Source organism: Scyliorhinus canicula, chromosome 20, assembly GCF_902713615.1.
Source record: "Scyliorhinus canicula chromosome 20, sScyCan1.1, whole genome shotgun sequence".
NCBI lineage: Eukaryota > Metazoa > Chordata > Chondrichthyes > Carcharhiniformes > Scyliorhinidae > Scyliorhinus > Scyliorhinus canicula.
The window spans coordinates 12422707-12446644 of NC_052165.1; the positions used below are offsets into that span (position 1 = coordinate 12422707).

General features: G+C 44.8%; 1 protein-coding gene across 1 annotated transcript in view; it reads left to right on the forward strand.

Moving 5' to 3' along the window:
* Positions 1–23938, forward strand: part of cftr (CF transmembrane conductance regulator) — a 189092-nt gene that overhangs the window by 13902 nt on the left and 151252 nt on the right. Inside the window, exons 2-3 of the mRNA XM_038781050.1 lie at positions 11922–12032; positions 21238–21349. Of these exons, the coding sequence (XP_038636978.1) occupies positions 11922–12032; positions 21238–21349 (223 nt within the window). The remainder of the gene's footprint in view (positions 1–11921; positions 12033–21237; positions 21350–23938) is intronic.

A 23938-nucleotide genomic window follows, 5' to 3' on the forward strand; every position in this document is an offset into this window, starting at 1 on the left:
GAGTGGAGCAAAACACTAATTTTTTGTCTTGTTTTCAAATATGATGCAGTGTTTTGTGATTTACAAAATGAATGTCAGCTTGAATTAAGAGTATGGATGTTAGGTATGTTGACAAATCTTCTGTTGACAAATGCATTGTGAACGTGTCCTGTGATTTCATGGTTTAGTGACCAGTATTTATTGAGGAACCCATTCCTCACTAAAATATAAGTAACATTGGATTAGCTTCAAAGCAGCACTCTTACCATAGGGTTACAATATGATTGATTAAAATAATCGGTCATGTAGCGAAAGCACAGTCCGAAGTAAGTAATGAAATAGGTCGCAGAAATTGTGGGTGCGATTCAGCGGACAATAGCTTAAGCCCACTTTGGGCGCGTTTAGTGGGCTATTCCCTGGTGGCAGCAGTGCCGAGATTCACCCCGCCATACCACGCCACTTTGCCGGCTTTTTTGGTCTTGGGGTTTCTCCCCCGGTAGCAGGAATGGCTACTTTCTGATTGTGGTGTCATTTTGAATGGCAGATCTGATCACACCCCCCCCCCCCCCCCCCCCCCCCACACACACACACACACACACACACACACACACTCTCACACACACACTCTCACACACCCCACCTTCAGGCCTTGCCCCTCTTTATTAACCCTCCCTTCACCCTCCAACATTCTCCAGGTCCCTGTAACGTCCCGCACAACTCCCCTCCAATTGGCACGGCCCACCCTGTGCCTGACTCCTGGCAGTGCCAACCTGGAACCTGGGCATGTTGGCACTGCCAGCCCAGCACCCTGGTAGTGCCCCTGGCACCCTGACAGTGCCACCTGGACACCATGACAGTGCCAGGGTGGTGGTGCCAGGTTGGCAGTGCAACAGTGCCCAGGTGTCAGAGGCGTGCCGGAGTCCCACCATGCTCTTCCCCGGCCGCCCTGAGGTGCCATTATGCCTGGTCCACGTTTGTGAAGACTAGTATTAAATGGCAGGGTCTAATGGCTCATTTCAATATGCAGATCTGGATCGTGTTCAGTGAGTGCGAGATCCAGATCACGCTGCGCGATCTGCCTGGCGCGGAGCCTGATTTGGGGATCCCCCGGGATTCACCCGTCGTGCCTGGATCTGTGCCTGGTGTAATGTAATCACTGAACCACGTCCAACTACGTTCTGTTTAACCAGTAGTCTGTCACGCACTGTACTAACTGTATCAATAGCAGATGAACTAAAGTTAATAGACGGCTGATCACACAGTAAAACACACAAAAAAATTTGAATTCTGTGCGCTAATTGTAAAAAGTAGGATTTGGTCTGAAATAAGCAATGTAATTGTTGCCCAATCATAATTTAGAAATAGTGTGCCAAGAGATGATTGTATAGAACCCAGAAGTGAATGTCAATAAAATACTATATCTGCTGGTACATCGGTGTGAACTGTGGAAAAGTATTCAAAATATTCCTGACAAAAATTAGACACCGCTGGGTTTTCTTCGAGGGAATGTGTGAATTTGGAGAGGAGGACTTGTGCTGCTGTTGTAGCATCTCTACCTCCGGGCCTGAAGCTCTGTGTTCAAGTCTCACCAAAGAGCTTGATGGTTCTGGAAGATGCATTCATAACGGGTTCAAACAGGTTGATTACCATCTTGTTAATCCTTTTGCACACTGTGGTAGTCACCACTGTTGTATTATATTATATATATGGGTATTACTGTAAGGCCCCTGTACTACAGGTACGGGGGTAGATCCCTGCCTGCTGGCTCCGCCCAGTAGATGGAGTATAAATATGTGTGCTCTCCAAACAGCAGCCATTTCAGCAGCAGCTGTAGGAGGCTACACATCTCTGTGTAACAAAGCCTCGATTACATTCTACTCTCATCTCGTCGTAATTGATAGTGCATCAATTTATTACGCAGAGATTTTTCAGAGATGGACCTCCGCATCAAGCCGGATCGCCTGCAGCTGCATCCTCAAGCAGACAATGCCAAAAAGGACTTTGCACATTGGCTGGCTTGCTTTGAAGCATACATTGGGTCTGCGCCAGACCCAATCTCAGAAGCACAGAAGCTCCAGGTTCTGTACATGCGGCTGAGCTCCAATGTCTTCCCCCTTGTCCAGGACACGCCTACCTATGCAGAGGCCATGGCGCTACTGAAGGAGAACTACACTCAGCAGACCAACAAGATCTATGCCAGGCACATCCTGTCCAACTTCCCGGTGAGTCTGTGGAAGATTTCTGGCATGTCCTGCTCGCCCTGGTGAGAGGCTGTGATTGCCAGGCTGTTTCAACCACTGAACATTCGAACCTGCTAATGAGAGACGCGTCTGTTACGGGCATAGGGTCTGACTACATCTGCCAGCGCCTCTTAGAAGGGGCCACGCTCGACCCCGTGGCGACCAAGAAACTAGCGCTCTCGCTCACAGTCGCCTCACGCAACGCACAGGCTTATGCCCCCGACCGCATGGCCCCCCCCTCCCATGCATCGTGAACCCCATCAGCGGCCACCCCATCGTAGACCCCATCAGCGACCACCCCCAGCCAACCCCACACTTGAACCGCGCGGCAGCCAACCAGCCCCGGGGGACCCAAGTGTAACTTCTGCGGACAGACAAAATACCTCCGGCAGCGCTGCCTGGCACGATGCGCACTCTGCAAGGCCTGTGGCAAGAAAGGACATTTCGCTGTAGTGTGCCAAGCCCGCTCAATCACCGCTATTATCGCTGCACCCCCCCCATGTGTGGCCAGTGGATGCCGCCATCTTCCTCTCCTCAGACCACGTGTGGATCATGGGCGCTGCCATCCTCCTCCACCCACGGCCCGCGGGCGTCGCCATCTTACCCACCTCAGGACACATGCGGCCCCTGGGCGCCGCCATTTTACCCGCCTCAGGACCCCTGCGCGTCGGGCACCTCATCGGGCCACTCATCGCCTCCAACCGCATCTCGCCTCGGTCACGATCGACCAGTCTCGACCGCACAACCTCGCTTCCGTGTCGACAAAGGTGAAGGTCGACGGGCACGAGATCTCCTGCCTTCTGGAATCCGGGAGCACTGAGAGCTTCATCCACCCCAATACGGTAAGGTGCTGCTCCCTCGCGGTACACCCCGCTAACCAAAGAATCTTCCTGGCCTCCGTATCTCAGTCTGTGGAGATCTGGGGGTACTGCATCACCACCCTCACCATCCAGGGCGTAGAGTTCAGCGGCTTCCGACTCTACGTCCTCCCCAACCTCTGTGCTGCCTTGCTCCTCGGTCTGGACTTCCAGTGCAACCTCCAGAGCCTAACCCTGAAATTCGGCGGGCCCCATCACCCTTTACTTTCTGCGGCCTCAGGACCCTTAAGGTTGACCTGCCTTCCCTGTTTGCAAACATCACACCGGATTGCAAACCCGTCACCACCAGGAGCAGACGGTACAGTGCCCAGGACAGGACCTTCATCAGGTCTGAAGTCCAGCGGCTGCTGCGGGAAGGTATTATCGAGGCCAGCAACAGCCCTTGGACAGCCCAAATGGTAGTGGTGAAAACCGGGGAGAAAAACAGGACGGTCGTTGACTACAGCCAGACCATCAATCGGTACACGCAGCTCAACGCGTACCCCCTCCCCTGCATATCTGATATGGTCAATCAGATTGTACAGTACCGGGTCTTCTTGACAGTGGACCTGAAATCTGCCTACCACCAGCTCTCCATCCGCAAGGCGGACCGCCCATACAATGCGTTTGAAGCGGACGGCTGCCTTTACATTTCCTTCGGGCTCCTTCAGGAGATGGATCGAATGGTTGACCGTACGGGCTGCAGGCCACTTTCCCGTACCTGACAACGTCACCATCTGCGGCCACGACCAGCCGGACCATGACGCTAACCTTTCCAAATTTCTCCACACCGCCAAACTCCTCAACCTAACTTACAACAAGGAGAAGTGTGTGCTCAGCACGGACCGATTAGCCATCCTCGGCTATGCGGCTCAGAACGGAGTACTAGTGCCCGACCCCGACCGCATGCACCCTTTCATGGAACTACCACTCCCCCACTGCCTCAGGTCCCTCAAACGATGCCTGGGGCTCTTTTCGTACTACGCCCAGTGGGTCCCTAACTATGCGCACAAGGCCCGCGCACTCATTCAATCCACCGCTTTCCCACTGACGGCCAAGGCCACCCGGCCTTCAACCGTATCAAGGCCGACATCGCCAAGGCTGCGATGCACGGGGTCAACGAGACGCTCCCCTTCCAAGTTGAGAGCGATGCATCTGATGTCACTCTGGCCGCCACACTCAACCAGACAGGTAGACCCGTGGCATTCTTTTCCCGCACCCTCCATGCCTCCGAAATTCGGCACTCCTCCGTCGAAAAGGAGGCCCAAGCTATCGTTGAAGCTGTGCGGCATTGGAGGCATTACCTGGCCGGCAGGAGATTCACTCTCCTCACTGACCAATGGTCGGTTGCCTTCATGTTTAATAACATACAGCGGGGCAAGATCAAAAATAATAAAATATTGAGGTGGTGGATCGAGCTCTCCACCTACAACTATGAGATTTTGTATTGCCCCGGTAAGCTCAACGAGCCCCCCGATGCCCTATCCCGAGGTACATGTGCCAGCTCACAAGTGGACCGACTCTGGACTCTGCACGACGATCTCTGTCGCCCAGGATTCACCCGCTTTAGCCACTTCATTAAGGCCCGCAATCTGCCCTACTCCATCAAGGAAGTCAGGGCTATCACCAGAGACTGCCAGGTCTGCACGGAGTGTAAACGGCACTTCTACCGGCCGGACCGTGCGTGCCTGGTGAAGGCCTCCCGCCCCTTTGAACGCCTCAGCGTGGACTTCAAAGGGCCCCTCCCCTCCACCAATCGCAAAATGTACTTTCTTAATGTGGTCGACGAGTATTCCCGATTCCCCTTCGCCGTCCCAGGCCCCGATATGACATCTGCCACCGTCATCAACGCCCTCAACACCACCTTCGCTCTGTTCGGTTTCCCCGCCTACGTCCATAGTGACCGGGGATCCTCATTTATGAGCGATGAGCTGCACCAGTACCTGCTCAGCAAGGGCATCGCCTCGAGCAGGACGACCAGCTACAAGGAAACGGGAAGGTGGAGCGGGAGAATGGGAAGGTCTGGAGGGCCGTCCAGCTGGCCCTACTGTCCAGAAATTTCCCGGCCTCCCGCTGGCAGGAGGTGCTCTCTGACGCACTTCACTCCATTCAGTCGCTCCTGTGCACCGCGGCTAATGAAAGCCCCCATGAACGTCTCTTTGCCTTGCCCCGGACGTCCACCTCCGGGATTTTGCTCCCAACGTGGCTGGCAGCTCCAGGACCCGTTCTCCTCTGCAAGCACGTGTGGCTCCACAAGACGGACCCGTTGGTTGAGAGGGTACAGCTACTCCACGCAAACACGCAGTACGCCTACGTAGTGTACCCCGACGGCCACAAAGACACGGTCTCCCTCAGGGACCTGGCACCAGCCGGGTCCCCACACACCCCCCCTCGGCCCCGGCGCCACCCTCCCTCCCCCTAGTGCACCCCACCGCAGCCCCCGCTCCAGGACAATCTGTCCTCCCCTTGCTCCCACCCGGGGATGAAGAGGATTTTGACACGCTCCCGGAGTCACCGAAGACCAAGCCGACACCGGAGTCGCCACCAGCACTGCGGCGCTCTCGACGACAGATCAAGGCGCCCGAACGTCTACATTTGTAACCTTCTCTGTAATTTTAAAACCAATCTGTATGTATATAATGCTCCACCACCCCCGCTGGACTCATTTTTAACAGGGGGTGAAAGTGGTAGTCACCACTGTGGTATTATACTGTATATATAGGTATTACGGTAAGGCCCCTGTACTACAGGTACAGGGGTAGATCCCTGCCTACTGGCTCCGCCCAGTAGGCGGAGTATAAATGTGTGTGCTCTCCGAAAAGCAGCCATTTCGTCAGGTGCTGGAGGAGGCCACACATCTCTCTGTAATAAAGCCTCGATTATATTCTACTCTTGTCTCGTCGTAATTGATAGTGCATCACACACCTAATTGCTGGTGGAGCGGGAAAGTTTCCTGATCAGCCACAGTGCAGAAATCAATGGCAGGCCACTACAGTAACTTACCAAGCATAAGCGTGGACAAATCCCGAGTTGCCAATCCCCTCTCTGTGCATGGTACCCGGAGGAGTAGCTGTGAAGTTGAGAACATCCTAATCATTCTCCTTCACAGCTAATCTTCACAGCTCCAGGGTCCCAGGTTCGATTCCCGGCTGGGTCACTGTGTGTGGAGTCTGCACGTCCTTCCCCTGTGTGCGTGGGTTTCCTCCGGGTGCTCCGGTTTCCTCCCACAGTCCAAAGATGTGCGGGTTAGGTGGATTGGCCATGATAAATTGCCCGTAGTGTCCTAATTAAAGTAAGGTTAAGGGGGGGGGGGGGGGGTTGTTGGGTTACGGGTATAGGGTGGATACGTGGGTTTGAGTAGGGTGATCATGGCTCGGCACAACATCGAGGGCCGAAGGGCCTGTTCTGTGCTGTACTGTTCTATGTTCTATGTTCATTGGAGCTGCCCCAGCTCTATTTTCAATATACAAATCTTTCCCCTCACAATAGACACTCAATGTAAGCATAGAAACAACTTCCCTATATGTATAAGAAAGGATTATTTCAAGACTTCAGTGAAGCCAAAAGAACACATTTTTAAAAAGGAAGTCTCACCCTACAGAAGGATAAATGGTTTTCATCTCATAACTGGTGTCAATTTCTGTTTCTGTGTCAGTGCAGTGGATTTTAAAACACACACTAGTGTGATAAAATTGTCTCCTATGTTTAAGGATGCCATGATAATAGAGATTTTGGTCTTTAAAGTGTGCTGTGCAGCTGACTAGACTAAGTTATTTGAACTTTGTACTAGCTAACGCAACAGCAAGGAAATACACTGCTGTTCGCCTACTTCACATTCAGGTGAGGAGAATGGTTTCATTTTTAATGTTGAAGAGCATTCAGCTGAAAGTACCAAATCATCAAATAACCTCCCAAGTTATACTCATACTATTGCACATTAGGAACTGCTTTAAGGTGATATACATTTGAAATTACCATGGATCTTCAAGATCTCTGCAATTAATACAATTTTACGCTCATGAATCTAAAAACTTCACATTGCATGGTTCCTACCATATCTTCATGTATAGTACTTTAGACATATGGATAAACGAACGCTTTTGAGAGATTTTCTTTGTTTCTATCTTTAATTCATTAGTAATCTATATGAATTCAATTCTTGGCAATTGTGGGTCCAGATTGGAACAGGTCAATATGCATGAAAAGATCATTGCACATTAGTGATAGAATACACGTGAGAGCTATCAAACCATTGTAACTGATCAGTCAGCATTTGTAAAGAGAGCAGACAAATTCACACTTAAAGTGTAACCGTTCATTTAAAATACTTTTACTAAACTGTGGTCAGGCATCTTAAATGGACAGCATAGATAAAGGAAGATATGGCGAAGTACTATATACACAGGCAGAAAGAATATTTGGTGAACATAATGCAACTTAATTCTACTTGTTGTACACTGGGAATTAAGTTCAGACGCAGTCATCAACTGAAGATGAATCTGGGCTAGGGTTGAATGAGAAAATGCAGCTCATTATTCAGCCCTCATTTTGAAGCCATACCTCTGCCCTTACTTGTGTCCACATTTATAATGCAAATTTTCCACAGCGTGATTACATCTTCCTGCTGTGGATGGAGCTGTGGCACCCTTTCCAGTCGTCTCAAGTTTCAAGCAGGCCATCTCTATTATAGGTTTGGACCAAAGATTTTATAGTGGAATAAACAGGAAAATGATGCAGTTGCAAGATTTGTAATATGCTGATGGATTAGATGTTACGTTACTTATCTGAAAGTAGTGCCGAAGAAGAGTCAGGTTGGGCTCGAAAAGTTAATTCTGTTTCCCTCCCCACACTGCAGCCAGACCACAGATATGCGGGTTAGGTGGATTAGCCATGATAAATTGCCCCTAGGTGTCCAAAGGCATGCGGGTTAGGTGGATTAGCCATGCTAGATTGCCCTTAGTGTCCAAAGATGTGTCGATTAGATGGGGTTGGAGGGATAGGATAGGGGATGGGGCCTCGGTAGGATGCAGACCTGATGGGCCAAATGGCCTCCATTTACACTGTAAGGCAGGGGTGGGCAAACTTTTCCGTGCAAGGGCCACATTCAGAAATTCACAATTTTAAAGGGCCGCATAGTATATTAAGTAAAATAATTAATATTTTAAATGGCCAAAATAAAAGGTCTTTAAAGAAAAAAAAGCACATTTATTTGAAAAACAAAGTAACTCAGCAAGTAACAGAACAATGTCAATGAGAATGATGCATCTGACTGCAGTCATTTACCAGTTTGTTGAAATCAGGTGTCAAGTTGCTTGTGCTGATCCTTAACGCTGACAGAAGCACAGCCTAGCCGAGTCAACGATAAAAACGCGCGTAGTGGGGTGGATGAGTGGGGCTGCCTTATTGGTCGGTTTAGTTGGGTGTGCGACCAATAGGAGTCCAGGTTACAAACATTATTGTTTGTAACCTGGACTCCTATTGGTTGCACACCCAACTAAACCGACCAATGAGACAGCCCCACTCATCCACCCCACTACGCGCGTTTTTATGCGGCCCGCCAATGAGGTGCCCGGAATCATAACCGGCATTTTTGAAAAGTCGCTGGGGAAAAGCCGCTGAAGTAAATGCGCTTATTCAATAAGCGCATTTACTTCAGCGGCTTTTCCCCAGCGACTTTTCAAAAATGCCGGTTATGATTCCGGGCACCTCATTGGCGGGCCGCATAAAAACCTTTGTCGGGCCGCATGCGGCCCGCGGGCCGTAGTTTGCCCACCCCTGCTGTAAGGATTCTATAGACCTGCTTTGAGTTTTTTCAATCGCTTTGTGTTTACATTTTCTTAAAATATTGCTGACGTTTTAACATATATTAGGACTGAAACTGTGACTCGATGGTACTTTAATGTGGGACATAAAAGATTTTATAATAGTGGTTGATGGGAATTACATGCAGATGCAAGGTTGTTAACAAGTTAATAAGTAAGGGCCTAGAGATTCCGCTAGGTTGTTCTCTTATTTGGGTGCCACTGCAGCACAGTGGTTAGCACTGTTGCTTCACAGCACCTGGGGCCCATGTTCGACTCCCGGCTTGGGTCACTGTCTGTGCGGAGTCTGCACGTTCTCCCCGTGTCTGCGTGGGTTTCCTCCGGGTGCTCCGGTTTCCTCTCACAAGTCCCAAAAGATGTGGGGCGGGTTTCTCCGCCCCACCGCCCTTCATTTCAGGCTCACCCCGCCGGCAGGATTCTCCGTTACGCTGGCTAGTCAATGGGGTTTACAATTGTGGGAGAGCCCCACACCATCGGGAAACCCCCAGGGTGCCGACAAAATGGAGCATCCTGCTGGCGGAGAATCCAGCCCGTGCTTGTTAAGTGAATTGGGCATTCAGAATTCTTCCTCTGTGTACCCGAACAGGTGCCGGAATGTGTTGATTTTCACAGTAACTTCATTGCAGTGTTAATGTAAGCCTACTTGCGCCAATAATAAAGATTATTATTATTATTTCAAGTGCAAACCCCCCAAATGTCTGCTAAACCTGCCCAAATGATCGGTGAATTTCAAACTGAAATTATTTCCAGCGCAAATTGTGTCTCCAGGACGCTCCTCCGCTCATTTGTTACACTGCAGAGTAACAGATGTTGGCATCCAGGTTAATGTATAGAAGTTTAAACATTGCAATTACCCAAAAGTGGAAAAGTGGTTCAACAATGGGAGTTATAGAAAAATATGCACTGGAATCCAGTCTTGTGACCACATTGGTCACCCCTCCAGATAGCACCATGGTGAGGTTCTGTTAACCGCCCTTTTACAAGCCTTTGAAGAGTTCTAAAAATTTAAGTGATTTATTTAGATGCAAGGGCACCAACATGTACCTTCTTAATGCTTCTTTAATTTCCTAAGGATATAACTACCACAGCAGGGCCCAATGTGTCTAGAAAATGCTTGTGTATAACTTTTGAAGTTTTGTACTGTCATTTAAAGCCAGGACATTTACAGGTGGCTGCCTAGATACATTAAAATTCACATTTTAATGATAAACTACTTTTTTGTTGAATCAATAAAACTGCACTAGATTACCACTTTTAAACATATCAAGAAGTATTTTCAGGCAAATTTTTAAAAAACATTCTAAAATGCTGCTCAATCACTTCGAAAGATTTTATTTACTTTCCAAGAAGCACTGTTGTTTCACAGCACCAGAGTCCCAGGTTCGATTCTCGGCTTGGGTCACTGTCTGTGCGGAGTCTGCACGCTCTCCCCGTGTCTGCGTGGGTTTCCTCCGGGTGCTCCGGTTTCCTCCTACAAGTCCCAAAAGGCGTGCTTGTTAGGTGAATTGGACACCCTGAATTCTCCCTCTGTGTACCTGAACATGCGCCGGAATGTGGCGACTAGGGGATTTTCACAGTGTCTTCATTTGCAGTGTTAATGTAAGCCTACTTGTGATAATAATAAAGATTATCATTCTTAATAAAGATATGTAAATAAGACTGAGTCAAAATGTGAGTGAAAAACGAATGCAATTTGTACCTGATCACCAATTGCGGAAGCAGAGACTCTTGGCCAATGTTATGTCTGTGTTCGCGTGTCAGTTTGATTCATTTGATAATCCTCAAACATAAAGTGGTGGCTTCCAGTTTCCCTCCTGGTTATGAACACATAATCTGCGCTAATACTCTAGGGCTGTACTGGGGGAGTGCTCAATTATTATAGTGCATTAAACTAAAGCCTAATCTGCCAACTGAACTGAATCTCAAATGTCCTATTGCGCTGTTTGAAGGAAGGCAAATGGTTCTCCTAGTTTCCTGACCAAAATTCAATCAACTTTTTTTTTTGGTCAATCATTTTATTTTCAATTTCTGTCATCTTGCTGTTGCAATTTGTTTGCCACATTTCCCTATGCCATAACAGTGATTGCATTTCAAAAGTTGGCCGTGAAGAAATTTGGGATGTACTGAGGACATGTAAGGCAATATATAAATGAAGATTGTTAATTGTCTTATTTCTTATGATGTTATTTACCAATAAGCATCTTATTTTTGCAAATATTGGTAAAAAATGGGACTTGGGTATGAAACAGAGAGCAAGTCAGCAGATAGGTTACTCGACACACCAGTCTATGCAACTGGCTGCTATCAACGACAGCAATAAGGGCTGGCTGTAAAGGCAATGACAACCCTCGGGTAGTCCCCTACGAGAGGGGGGAGACGATGCAGGGGTGGAGAGTTCTGTGGAGTCTGGAGGATCACTACCTCTCCTCCTAACTTCTGCTAACATTTATCAAGATTTGGAGTTCTGGGTCAGTAATCTCTCACAGTTCCTTTGAGCGCAAACAAATTAGTAACTAGCTCTCTACAGATGCTGCTCAGTAGTTAGTAGACATCTAAAAATGCCCTGAGGATGACCTGCTTTGTTGATTAGCCTTGTCGAAGTAGAGTTAGTTGGCCTCAGCCCGGGAAACCCATTGACAGCTGCGGTGTACAAATTCCACTTGTGTGTTCCTGGCATTCAAGGGATCCAGATACTCCCGTTTTGTGAGAATTTAGGCACCATGAAAATGAAATGAAAATCGCTTATTGTCACGAGTAGGCTTCAAATTAAGTTACTGTGAAAAGCCCCTAGTCGCCACATTCCGGCGCCTGTTCGGGGAGGCTGTTACGGGAATCGAACCGTGCTGCTGGCCTGCTTGGTCTGCTTTCAAAGCCAGCGATTTAGTCCAGTGTGCTATATGAGCATATAAATAGAACTTTAACTCTATGTAAATTGGAAGAATTTGATATTGTGTACCAGTGCGCCATGGCAATGGCCATGGTTTTATATTCAAATAAACTTCTGTTAATGTTACATTCCTTAGATGGCCAAGACCCATTTTGAAAAAAGGCTACAGACAGAAGCTGGAACTGTCAGACATCTATCAGATTCCTTCATCCGACTCTGCAGATGAGCTTTCTGAGATGTTAGAAAGGTATGTCATAGAATTGTGCCAATAAAGTTTTTTTTCAACATGGTGCTCAGTAATTTATGTTAAATAAGAAATAGGTTGGATTTTCCTACACCAGCACAAAATCAAAAACATGGAGGGAAATCAACTGGAGAGACTCCTAACTGTCATCACAAATGTATCTCCTTGAACTTCAGCAGTAAGAGAGCCCAACCTCCCATTGGCCACCTGTGTAATAATCAGCAGGGGGGTGGCCCACCAATGTAACTCATTTCCATTTCCTTGCTCTGCTACTACCAACAATACCAGGGACCACTAGAAGAGGGAAACACTAGACCTTGGGGTAGCAGAAGTGGCCAGTTGAATGTTTTCTGGCCCTCAAGGGTCCATTAGTGAACATTTCTCTCTCTCTCTCCTCATGCCTCAAACCTACCTAATTTAGGCCTCTGCTCAGTCTCAGACCTATACTTGTCTTCATTTTCGCAACATCAGGGAACATCACTCACTTCTAAACGATGATGGTCCTCTTCCGGGAGACGTGTTGCATCTCCTTCGCTGGCACTGGAGGGCTCTCTATTGATGGCGATGATTTAACGGGGAGTCTGTACTGCAGTTTTGATCCAGAAAATTAGGCTTGGATCATGTCAAGGCCACGTGACAAGTGGAAGTCTTGCTCGGCCCTCCTCTGGCACTGATTCCGACTGGGGAATAATCCAGGCCAATTTCATGAAACTTGCCTCAACTCGAAGAATCTTCACATAATTTTCCATAAAGTTAAGCATCCAAGTAATGGTGGTGAAAGGATTAACAATCAAATCTGTGCCATACAATCATGGAGACTGAAATATTGAATTAATATTGTTAAAATAAATAATGTTGGTATCACTCCAAACTAAAGGTAATAGCAAATATAAACGCAAAAGAAGGACAAACTATTCTTTCCTGGGTAACCAATTCTTGTGTTCTAGTATTTTCCAGTTAGGGATAAACCAAACGTATTTTTTATTTGTTTGTGGGATGTGGGTGTCCCTAATTGCCCTTCAACTAAGTGGCTTGGTAGGCCATTTAAGAGTTAACCACATTGCTGTAGGTCTGGAATCACATGTAGGCCAGACTAGGTAAGGCAACAGATTTCCTTCCCTGAAGGGTGTTAGATGGAGGTTTTTATGTCAATCGGCAATGGTTTCATTAAACTTTTTATTCCAGATGTTACCATCTGCCATGGTGGGATTTGAACCTGCGTCCCAGAGCATTACCCTGTGTTTCTGGATTACTAGTCCAGTGAATACACCACTGCCTCCTTTGTATAAAGCATTGAAAATGCATAAAACATTGAATGAAATTGAGAAATACTTGCTGAGGCAATTTGAAGGAGATTTCACAAGACCCAAAACACATGCAAATAAATCATCAGAGAAAACCGCATGAATATTGGCTTCTCAATTATCCAAATTAATATATGATGGGAACAAGTGGAATATAATATTAATTTTGTACACCAACCTGGGGGCCTCTCCTGCCAGGAACATATGTCAGAAAATAATACATGTGCTGTATGCAATGTTTTCACTTTTAATTTCAATAGTTACAGAATCAAACTGAGCCAACATCCAAATTCCTTATATGCGCTCCCTCCTGGGAGTGTAACGTGAATTGTGTGTAAAGGTTTTAGTGTTTGTTTGCTTGGTGTTTAATAGATCCTGCCAACACCTTGAAGTGACCTTTTAAAATTCTTCTGCATTTTGATAGCCCATGTGCTGCTTTTTATATCGATTTCTTTGCTTGTTACGATGTGGTTGTCAGTGCTGGGGAGTGGACCCCCTTGCACTCTCGCAGTGTCACAGCGCAGTGTCACATTCGAGTTAGATAGCTCCCACTGCTGCAGTTCAGCGATGCACCTGGACGGTGTTATCAGAGTGAATATGGACTTCTGTGCCAGTGTGAAGTGTTTTGTTTCTTTCATCAGCTAACTTGACCATTTCTCTTTGGTGATCCTGTGTCGTTGAAGGATAGTTTGCACTGTAAATTCCTGGCCACAGGTCGCTAAGTTGTGACAATCCAACTAATTTCACTTTGGACTATTAGAACAATAACAATAACGGCTTGCATTTATACAGTCTGCCAACTTAGCATAATGTCCAAAGGTGCTTAACTACAACTGGTTCAGTGATAGGCACAACAAGTTTACCACCGATCCATCCAGGGTCAGATTCAAACTTAGGCCCCTGAGTGAAGGGTTTTAGACACCCCTCTATGCTAGCCAGTCCCATTTTCACAGATTCTTGTTTTTAAGCATTATTACAAATAACATGGAAAATTCTTGGTCATTTTAAAAAAAATATAAAAGACATTGCCTTATTATTCTACTTACTACTCATGTGTCTTTATCAGTTTGATTACCTCTTCCCAGATAACAAAAAGCTTATGATTTTGTTCAGACAGATAAGGAAAAGTAAAGTTGGTGAGAAATTGTAACGTCATAATTTAGTACATAATTTATTACAATGTATGTGTCATTATAATCATAGAATAACTCCTGGTGACTGATTTATGGAAGTCAGACACAGGGAGTTGTTTATAAGGTATTGTCTTGAGACTAACAATGAAGGATTGGATTGGCAACTTCCCTGGATAGAGCAAATGTTTCGACGTGAATTGATAAAACTAATTGATTCTTGATAAGCATTACCGAAGCTGCAGTTTGGAAGGGTAAACGCACAATTGCTTTCGTTTTGGCTTAAGAGAATTCAGTTGTTGTTTTATGAGTTAACTAAGGTTGCGTGCTCTGTAGATTGGAAGAGAGAAAAGATACACTTAAGTATATTAAAAGCAAGTGTTGATTGAGAGCAACGTGGTTGGAACAATGCCTTGACTTCTCGATGAAACTTGCTTCACTTTAGCTTCTCTCCCCGGAATAACTTCAGTGAATAGCAACAACTACTTATATTTATTTAATGGAATAATGCCTCCCAAGGTGCTTCACAGGAGCATTAGTAAACAAAATGTGACCCTAAGCCACATAATGGTACATTAGGTCAACTGACTGGTACTTTAGGTCAAAGCGGTATGTTTTAAGAAGCAGTAATAAAAAAAGACCTGCATTCATACTGCACCATGTCCATAGGAACTCCCAAAGTGTTTTACTTAAAACTAGTTTACAGACATATATGAATGACATTTCCCTACAAGTAGTTTAAATGTATCTGCAAGTACGGCATACTTGATCGGCAAGGTCCATTGTGGGGTTTTTATTGCAGCCATATATAATATTTGCCTGAGGTTAAAGCTAAGTATTATTCTACTCGTTCAGATTGGACACGTCAGGGAAAAAAAACACATCACCATGAGCAGGAAAATTAGCTTTAGAATGAAAAAGCCCACTTAGCGCCCAAGGAAACAAAACTAAATTTCTGACCACCTTGCAGTATCACTGATGCCTTACCAACTCAGCGTTTAAGACCCATGCCAGTGTCAGTCCTAGCACTTTGCTATTTGCTACTCTAACAATGGGGCTCAGCGAGAAATTGAGCAAGCTTGTTTAAACAGAAAATTAATTTGCTCAGTGAAATGTGAGGATGCCACCAGTTTTCTGCATCCTAGATTGTTGCCTTCAATAGAAATTGTATCATATTTTGCTCTGTGCCCACTGGTATTACTTTGAAGATGGTTATGTGGAGAGAGAGAGAGAGGGAGGGAGTGGAAAGAGGGAGAGGAGGAGTGAGTGTGGAATTCAGGAATCAATCGTTTATTATGCAGATGAGACTTCCAGATACTGAAAGTCTTTCCATAGTGGGAGAAGCTGTTGAAAATCTCACTAATAGTGGGGAGAGGGCATTATCAGGTCCTGAGTGAGCGAGTTAGTGGCAGCTGTTGAAAAGCTGCTCAGTGGGTGGCAGGCTGTGTGCTGGGGGGCGTATGCCAGCTGTGAATGGAGTATCTGTGCCTCCAGCTCTCCATTTCCACTATTCTATGTTCACTCTGTTTTGACAACTTCAGATAATATTGTGTCCTTTGCATTCCATGTTCATGCCTCATTCATTCCCTGCCTTTTCTCATCCGGCCTTACTTTTCCTGCTATGGATCGGCGAGTTAGAGACTTGCTTTTAATTTACTGGCCTTTAGTTAAGATTGCCATAATTAGCTTGTAACAGCACTGCTGTGCCCCCAAGTGGAGATTTTTAATTACTGCTGTTTGCTTTGGCAGAAAGGGTCGTGTTCAGTTGATTGGCATGTAATATTGGGTGGCATAACGTTCGTTCACATTGCCACCTTCCAGCATAAAGCTGTAATTATTTTGAAACGTAATAGATATTTCTTTGAAGCCTGTTTTCATGCCGATTTGAGCCTCTTCTTGCCCTTCTGAACACAGTGACTACTTGCTGACTTATACGGCCCAATTGTAACTCGGCAATGGCTGAGTTTTGAATGAGTTAAAATCTCACCTATTATAACCATCTTTTTAGTTCCCCTGCATTTATTTTTGCAAACTTTGTAACTCCTTCATTCGACCTGAGTATCATTATTATATTTGCTACTTTCTATTCCGGGGCAATTACCTTTAGAGAGGGTGGCACGGTGGTTTGCATGCTGCCTCACAGCGCCAAGGGACGAGATTCAATTCCGGCCTTGGGCGACTGTCTTGTGTGGAGTTTGCAGATTCTCATTGTCTGCGTGGGTTTCCACTGGGTGCTCCGGTTTCCTCCCACAGTCCAAAGATGTGCAGGTTTGGTGGATTGGCTATGACAAATTGTCTCTTAGTGTTCAAAGATGTGCAGATTAGGTGGGGTCACGGGGATAGGGCAGAGAGTGGAGCTAGGGCAGCACGGTGGCATGAAGGTCAGCACTGTTTGTCTTCATGAATGACTTCACTGGTTGCCTTTAATGAAGTTTTGTTATAAATTGTACAGAGGCAAATGAACCAACATCACTGATTTAATTATATAAATATTGAAAACAGATTTCACAGCAAATTATTTTTATTACAAAGAATTACTAATGTTGAATGACGAATCAAGGTTCAGTTTGCAGGAATTGGCAAGTGTCACACTAGGCTGAAATAGATAACAGCAGCTGAGGACATTTTGAGAACTTTGAGAACTTTGAGAACAGATTCTTTGCAAATAAGTCAACATAACTGGTGTAGTGCCTGTCAATTAAGACTAATTAAAATTCAAAGAATATTTCAGCCTCTTCTATTTCCTTCATACGTGCTGAACAATCTATCACACAGCTTTCAATCATTTCCGTTGAGGCCCGTTTGCAATAGGAAATATATTAAAATTAAGTCTTAAAATAATTGCTTGGATAACTGGGAAAGTAAAAAGGGGAAAATTAAGAGAATACTTAGCAGATTTTATTTCTGTGATATCGTGCTGGCAGAGGTAGCTTGATTTGTTAGTTAAAGCACTGGAATCTAAATAAGATTCACCGACCTTTGTATACTTCTGACCTACGTTATACAAACACATGCTAGGAAATAATAATTACTCAGATGCAATTTGCATATTTTTGTGTGTATTTGTGTTTGAAATCATTTATGTTGAATTCTAAGCATGGCACAAACAACATTTAGCAGCTTTTGTTCAAGATCTTGTACTGAAAAAACCATTAAACGACAATGAAGAATTGAGATGAACTTCACGTTGCACAGCAATGGGAAAGCAGGGAACAGCATTATTTAGACATGGAGACACGAAAGTTAATGGGTGCGTTGCTAGGGGAAAGGGGAATTGAATACAAAGCGTGTCAAATCAAAGCTAGGGGAGGTATCACAGTGTTTCATGGTTATCAGGTGACCCAACCAGCCTACTGAATTTATTGGAAATAGCAAGGTTGGTAAATCATTGAGACAATAAGCTAAAGTGACTCAGGCAGATTGGGCCCCACATCTTGCTCTAATAATCTTACTTTCCCCTCAGTGAAACGTTATTTGTTGTTGTGATTGTAATTCATTCCTGTTTAAATCTTGCCACGCCACTATTAAATTTTTATTAAACTTGCCTCTCTGTTGACAGGAATACTCACAATTCCTTTGATGGAAATCAACGACTTGCCAGATTCCATAGCGTTTGTTTGATAGGAATGACTGTTCAAGTGGGGAGACTGTTTCTTACAAGGATGTTTCCATTGTTTTATAACAAAATTGTTCCCCATCAACCTGCAGCAAATTAATCTTATGAAGCACTTTTTTATATTTATACGTGGCTAGTTTCAATCACCCAAGGTCGCTGATATTGGTGGTCCTGGACTTAATTTTGGGTGAGAAGTCTTACAACGCCAGGTTAAAGTCCAACAGGTTTGTTTCAAACACTATCTTTCGGAGCGCACCTCCTTCCTCAGGTGAATCAATTAATTTTAGGTAACAAAGTCGGGCAAGCAGCTGAATTGTCAGTGAGGGAGCATTTTGCAGACAGTGATCATAACTTTGGCCAGAGCGGACAGGGAGCAGACACTTTTAGGTAAATCTGTGACAGAACAGTGGGATGCATTTAAGAAGGAAATATGGAAAGGGCAGGGCCAAGCAAGAAAAAGACTGGGGCCAACAAATCCAATGAACCATGGGTATCGAAGGATGTGCAGCATTGGATCAGGAGAAAATGGGAGGCTTATGACAGATATTGAGGGCTCAAAACAGCAGTAGCCTGAGAGACATATAGAATGTGCATGTGGGAAATTAAAAAGCAAATTAGGTGAGAGCAAAAAGGGGACATGAAAGAATGCTGGCAGGAAAAATAAAGGAAAATTCTAAGTTGTTTTACAAATACACCAAGGGTAAAAGGATAACTAGGAAAATAGTGGTGCTTATTAAGGATCACAGAGGTAATTTGTGTGCGGAGCCGGAGGACGTAGGTAGGGGTCTAAATGAATATTTTGTGTTTGTGTTCACTAGTGATAGGGACTAGTGGATCTAGACGTCAGGGACAAGGACTGTGATAAAAGTAACATAGACAGAGAGAGGGGAGGTTCTGAATGGCATGGCAGGCTTAAAAATAGACAAATCTCCAGGGCCAAATGAAATGTATCCCCGGCTGTTGAGTGAGGCAAGGGAGGAAATAGCAGGGGCGCTGGCTATAATTTTCAAATCCCCTCCAGTCACAGGAGAGGTGCCGGAGGATTGGAAGATAGGGAGGAAGGGATAAACCAGGAAACTACAGGCCAGTCAGTCTAACCTCAGGGGTGGGGAAACTATTGGAAAGAATTCTGATGGACAGAATTAATCTACATTTGGGGAGGCAGGGATTAATCAAGAACAGTCAGCGTGGTTTTGTTAAAAGGAGGTCATGTCTGACCACCTCGATTGAATTTTTCGAAGAGCTGACCAACTGTGTAGATGAGGACAAGGCATTCGACGTAGTCTACTTTGACTTCAGCAAGGCTTTTGACAAGGTTCCACATGGAAGGCTAATTGTGAAGGGGAAGAGCCTATGGGATGCAAGGAAATTTGGCAAATTGGATGCAGAATTGGCTGAGTGGCAGGAAGCAAAGGGTGATGGAGAGGGGCTGTTTATCTGACTGGAAGCCTGTGTCCAGTGGGGTCCCGGAGGTGTTGGGATCCTTGCTGTTTGTGGTTTATATAAATGATTTACACGTGAATGGAGGAGGGTTGATCAATAAGTTCACGGATGATACAAAAATTGGTGGGGTGGTAAATAGTGAGGAGGATGGCCTTCGGTTACAGGAGGATATAGATGGGTTGGTCGGAGGCAAATTAAATTCAAACCGGATAAGTGTGAGGTGATGCACGAGGGCAGGACAAACAAGGCAGGGGGAATACATGATATATGGCAGGAACCTGGGACCCTTGGTGTGCATGTAACAGGCCAAGGTAACAGGGCAGATTAATACAGTGGTTAAGAAGGCACATGGTATACTTTACTTATTAGCCGAGGCATAAAGTTGAAGAGCAGGGAGGTTATGGTGGCACTGCATAAAACATTGGTTAGGCCACAGCTGGAGTATTGTGTGCAGTTCTGGAATCCACATTATAGGAGGAATGTGATAGCACTGGTAAAGGTGCAGAGAAGGTTTACCAGGATGTTGCCTGGGCTGGAGAGCTTTAGTTATGAAGAGAGACTGGATCGACTGGGGTTGTTTTCCTTGGAGCAGAAGAGACTGAGGTGGGGACATGATTGAGATGTATGAAATTATGAGGGGCATAGATAGAGTAGACAGAATGAACCTGTTCTGCTTGTTGGAGGGATCAATGACCAGGGGGCATAGATTTAAGGTAATGGGCAGGAGGCATGGAGGGGATGTGAGGAAATCGATTTTCACCAGGAGGGTGGTGGGACTCTGGAACTCGCTGCCTGAAAGGGTGGTGGAGGCAGAGATCCTTATGAAATGAAATGAAATGTAAATCGCTTATTGTCACAAATAGGCTTCAAATTAAGTTACTGTGAAAAGCCCCTGGTCGCCACATTCCGGCGCCTGTTCAGGGAGGCTGGTACGGGAATTGAACCGTGTTGCTGGCCTGCCTTGGTCTGCTTTCAAAGCCAGCGATTTAACCCTGTGCTAAACCATCCCCTGTAACAGTATTTAGATGTCCACTTGTGATGTCAAAGCATGCAAGGCTGTGGGCCAAGTGCTGGAAAATGGGAATTGAAATTTTAGGAGGTTGATATTGATCGGTGCAGACGCGTGGGGCCAAATGCCTTTTCTGTGCTGCCGACCTCTATGACTCTATGACCTTTGACAAGAACATTTAATGCTCAATCAATTCTCTTGATATTAAATAGTGATATTAAACAGAAGCGTCTGTCCTTTAGTGAGGCCAATGTTCCTGCAGTGAGTAAGTGTACCATTTCCAAGCAGTCTAAGCTGTTTGGAACTAATTTTCTCTAATTTCTCCTTCCAAGAGACTGGAAAAATTCCAAATGCTTTTATTTGCTTGCAATTTGTGCCATTGGGTTTCAGACCCGCAGTAACATTCAAAATAAGCATTGAACATGACCTTTTAAATAATTAAACCCCTACGGTGTGATATATGGTTGGGTGTTTTTAATTTGCCAAAAATGTGGCCCTATTGGAATTTGACCTTTCATTCAATTATGATGTTTACTAAGGTTAGGTCTTCAAAGTCTGCTCCGGATTTTTTTTCGCTATCTAATTAGTTCCCTTTGCCAAATCTCCTTGGCTATGCTTGTGCAGAATAAAATATCTCAGACATCCCCATTGCTCCCCAAAAGACTTGTGCATCTGAATTAATCGACTTGTTTTCATTTATTTGCAGAGAATGGGATAAAGAGTTAGCAACTTCAAAGAAAAATCCCAAACTTGTCAATGCACTTCGCCGATGCTTTTTCTGGAGGTTTTTGTTTTACGGAATTCTGCTTTATTTTGTGGTGAGATTTTGTTCAATAACAGATGCTAACTAATCCAACTATAAATAACCTGTCAAATTGGCGTGAATTGTGGCAAAACTAATTTATGATTAGAATTGATTTTGCACGTGTGACAATAATTTTAAGTTGCCACCAGATACGAATGGATGATTCCAGTAGTACACAGCAAGTCAGGCAACACCCAAAATCTATAACAATAGATTTGGGTGGAATCCTCCTTGTTCAACTGAGCTGCTAATGTGTGATTTCTCTTTTCTGATTTTGACAGACCAGCTGCGTGTTCCCAATACTTTATTTTTAACTTTTATTTTCTTTTTTCTCCTTAGTTATCCTACTCCCTTCCATATACCATTGTGTATCTCTTTTACAATTTACCATGAAGTCCAGGGTACAAACTGGGTGACCATGCCATCAATAAGAGCTGCATACCAATGTATAACATAATATTCAAGTTTGGTAACCAGCTTTTTCCCGTTATACTTTAAGATGTTTGTCACATAAACCAACATAGTGGCTAGAATTTCTTCTTGTGGTAATATTCTACCTAAGAACTAAGAGAACTGGATTTAATAAAATAAACATTGTAGAAACAGCTGTGTGCTTAACAGGAATAACGGTTAGGATATGCTATTTTTCTTTTTAAGATTGATGCATGTCAGACAAAGGAGGTGAGAATTGAGCTTGGTAGCTCCCATTTATTGGGTGCTAAAGGCTCACTAAAGTGCTTCAGAATTATGTCCATGCATATGGGATGAATAACGCTTGACGTCTTTTGTTGGGGGTGTTAGCACAAGTGCTGTGAATCCCTTTTGGAAGTAAGCAGAACAGGCAGATCATGACATCAATAAGCGTGCATCACTGAATGCACTCCAGCGCTGTCATTTTGGAGTTTCAACACTTGAGCTGTTTCCCTCAGTTAACTTTGCATGGCTGAACATGCATTCAGCAGTAGGGAAGGCCCCACAACAGTGCTTTTTAAAGGGAACATCAACTACTTAAAGGTTAGTGGGTAGTTGATTTCTTCGAGTGGCTGCTTTGATTTGGCAAGTGTTTGTAGCTTTCTACATATGTTTAAAGTGTTACGATCAAAGTTGCTGTCATAACTAGACATTGGGGCAGCACGGTAGCACAAGTGGATAGCACTGTGTCTTTACAGCGCCAGGGTCCCAGGTTCGATTCCCGGCTGGGTCACTGTCTGTGCGGAGTCTGCACGTTCTCCCCGCTTTCTCCGGCTGCTCTGGTTTCCTCCCACAGTCCAAAGCCGTACAGGTTAGGTGGATTGGCCATGGTAAATTGCCCTTAGTGACCAAAAAAGTTAGGAGCGGTTATTGGGTTACGGGGATAGGGTGGACGTGAGGGCTTAAGTGGGTCGGTGCAGACTCGATAGGCCGGATGGCCTCCTTCTGCACTCTATGTTCTATGTTCGAGACTGGAAGATCCCAAAATGGAATCTTGCCTCAAAAGGCCGTAACCTTTTTTTTTATAAATCCTGGAGGAAGAGTCACATGACTGCTAATTAGTTTTGACAACAAGGAAAAATCATTTATTAATCATAAAAAGTTAGATTATAATATAATATTCTTTGAGTCATTCTTAAGCAATCCACATAGATTTTAATATTAACACAGATCACAAATAAATCTCAAGCTATAATGGTCCCATTAACACAAAGTCCCTTTTAAGCACACAGAGTGTCTGTGGTCAGATACACCCACGTAACCTGAACCCAAGTGAGTGACCACGGTTTTCTCCTCAGAAACCTCCCCAGATTGTCACATGAGAGTTTCCAAATGCAACTCCCAAAAACACACTTTATAATCTTCTCTCAAAATATTGCTTTCCCTTAGTGGTTTGCATTCTGAAATCTGGACCAGATTTTAAAAATGACTTTTTAAACAAAGATTCCAATCCACTTTTAACAGTGAATCCAGACCAGGATTTTACACTGCCCATTTAGAATTTCTTTGTCATGACTGCTGTACACATTGCTCACAATTGCTTTAACTTTCAGATCCCAAACTGTATTAAAATAGCATCAGATGTTTGAGTTACCTTTGAAGTCTGCTGTCCAGCTTTAAATCAGGTTACTTCAACTGTCTGTTTAACTCCTTTGTTTACTCTTCCTTGAATTCTTCTGAACAATACCTTGGTTTCTGTTTCATTAACTTCAGTCATCTTAAGAAATCCTTACTGTCCCAATTCCTTGGTTATCTGGACTGTAATTTGTGCTTTAGAAAGCCTGCCTCTTTGCAGTATCCATCCTGTCCAGTCTTTCTTCTGGCAGAGTTGAGAGAAGTTCACTCCGTGATGCCATCTCTCCAAATGCTATATATCCAGCTAAAACTAAAACTCAACAGCTTTTTTACCTTACAAGGGCCTCCAGTTGCGAAGCAATGCCCACACATCTATGCTGGCCTATTTATTCTTTATACTATAGCCCTCTCTAAGCACAATCGAAACACAGTTGGAACTTAACCAACCCCCACACAAAATACATGACTCTAACTGTAAGTTTTATCCTTCAAGACACAGAAACATGAAATTAAACCCACTCAAAACTATACCTTATTTCTAATGTACACAAATACA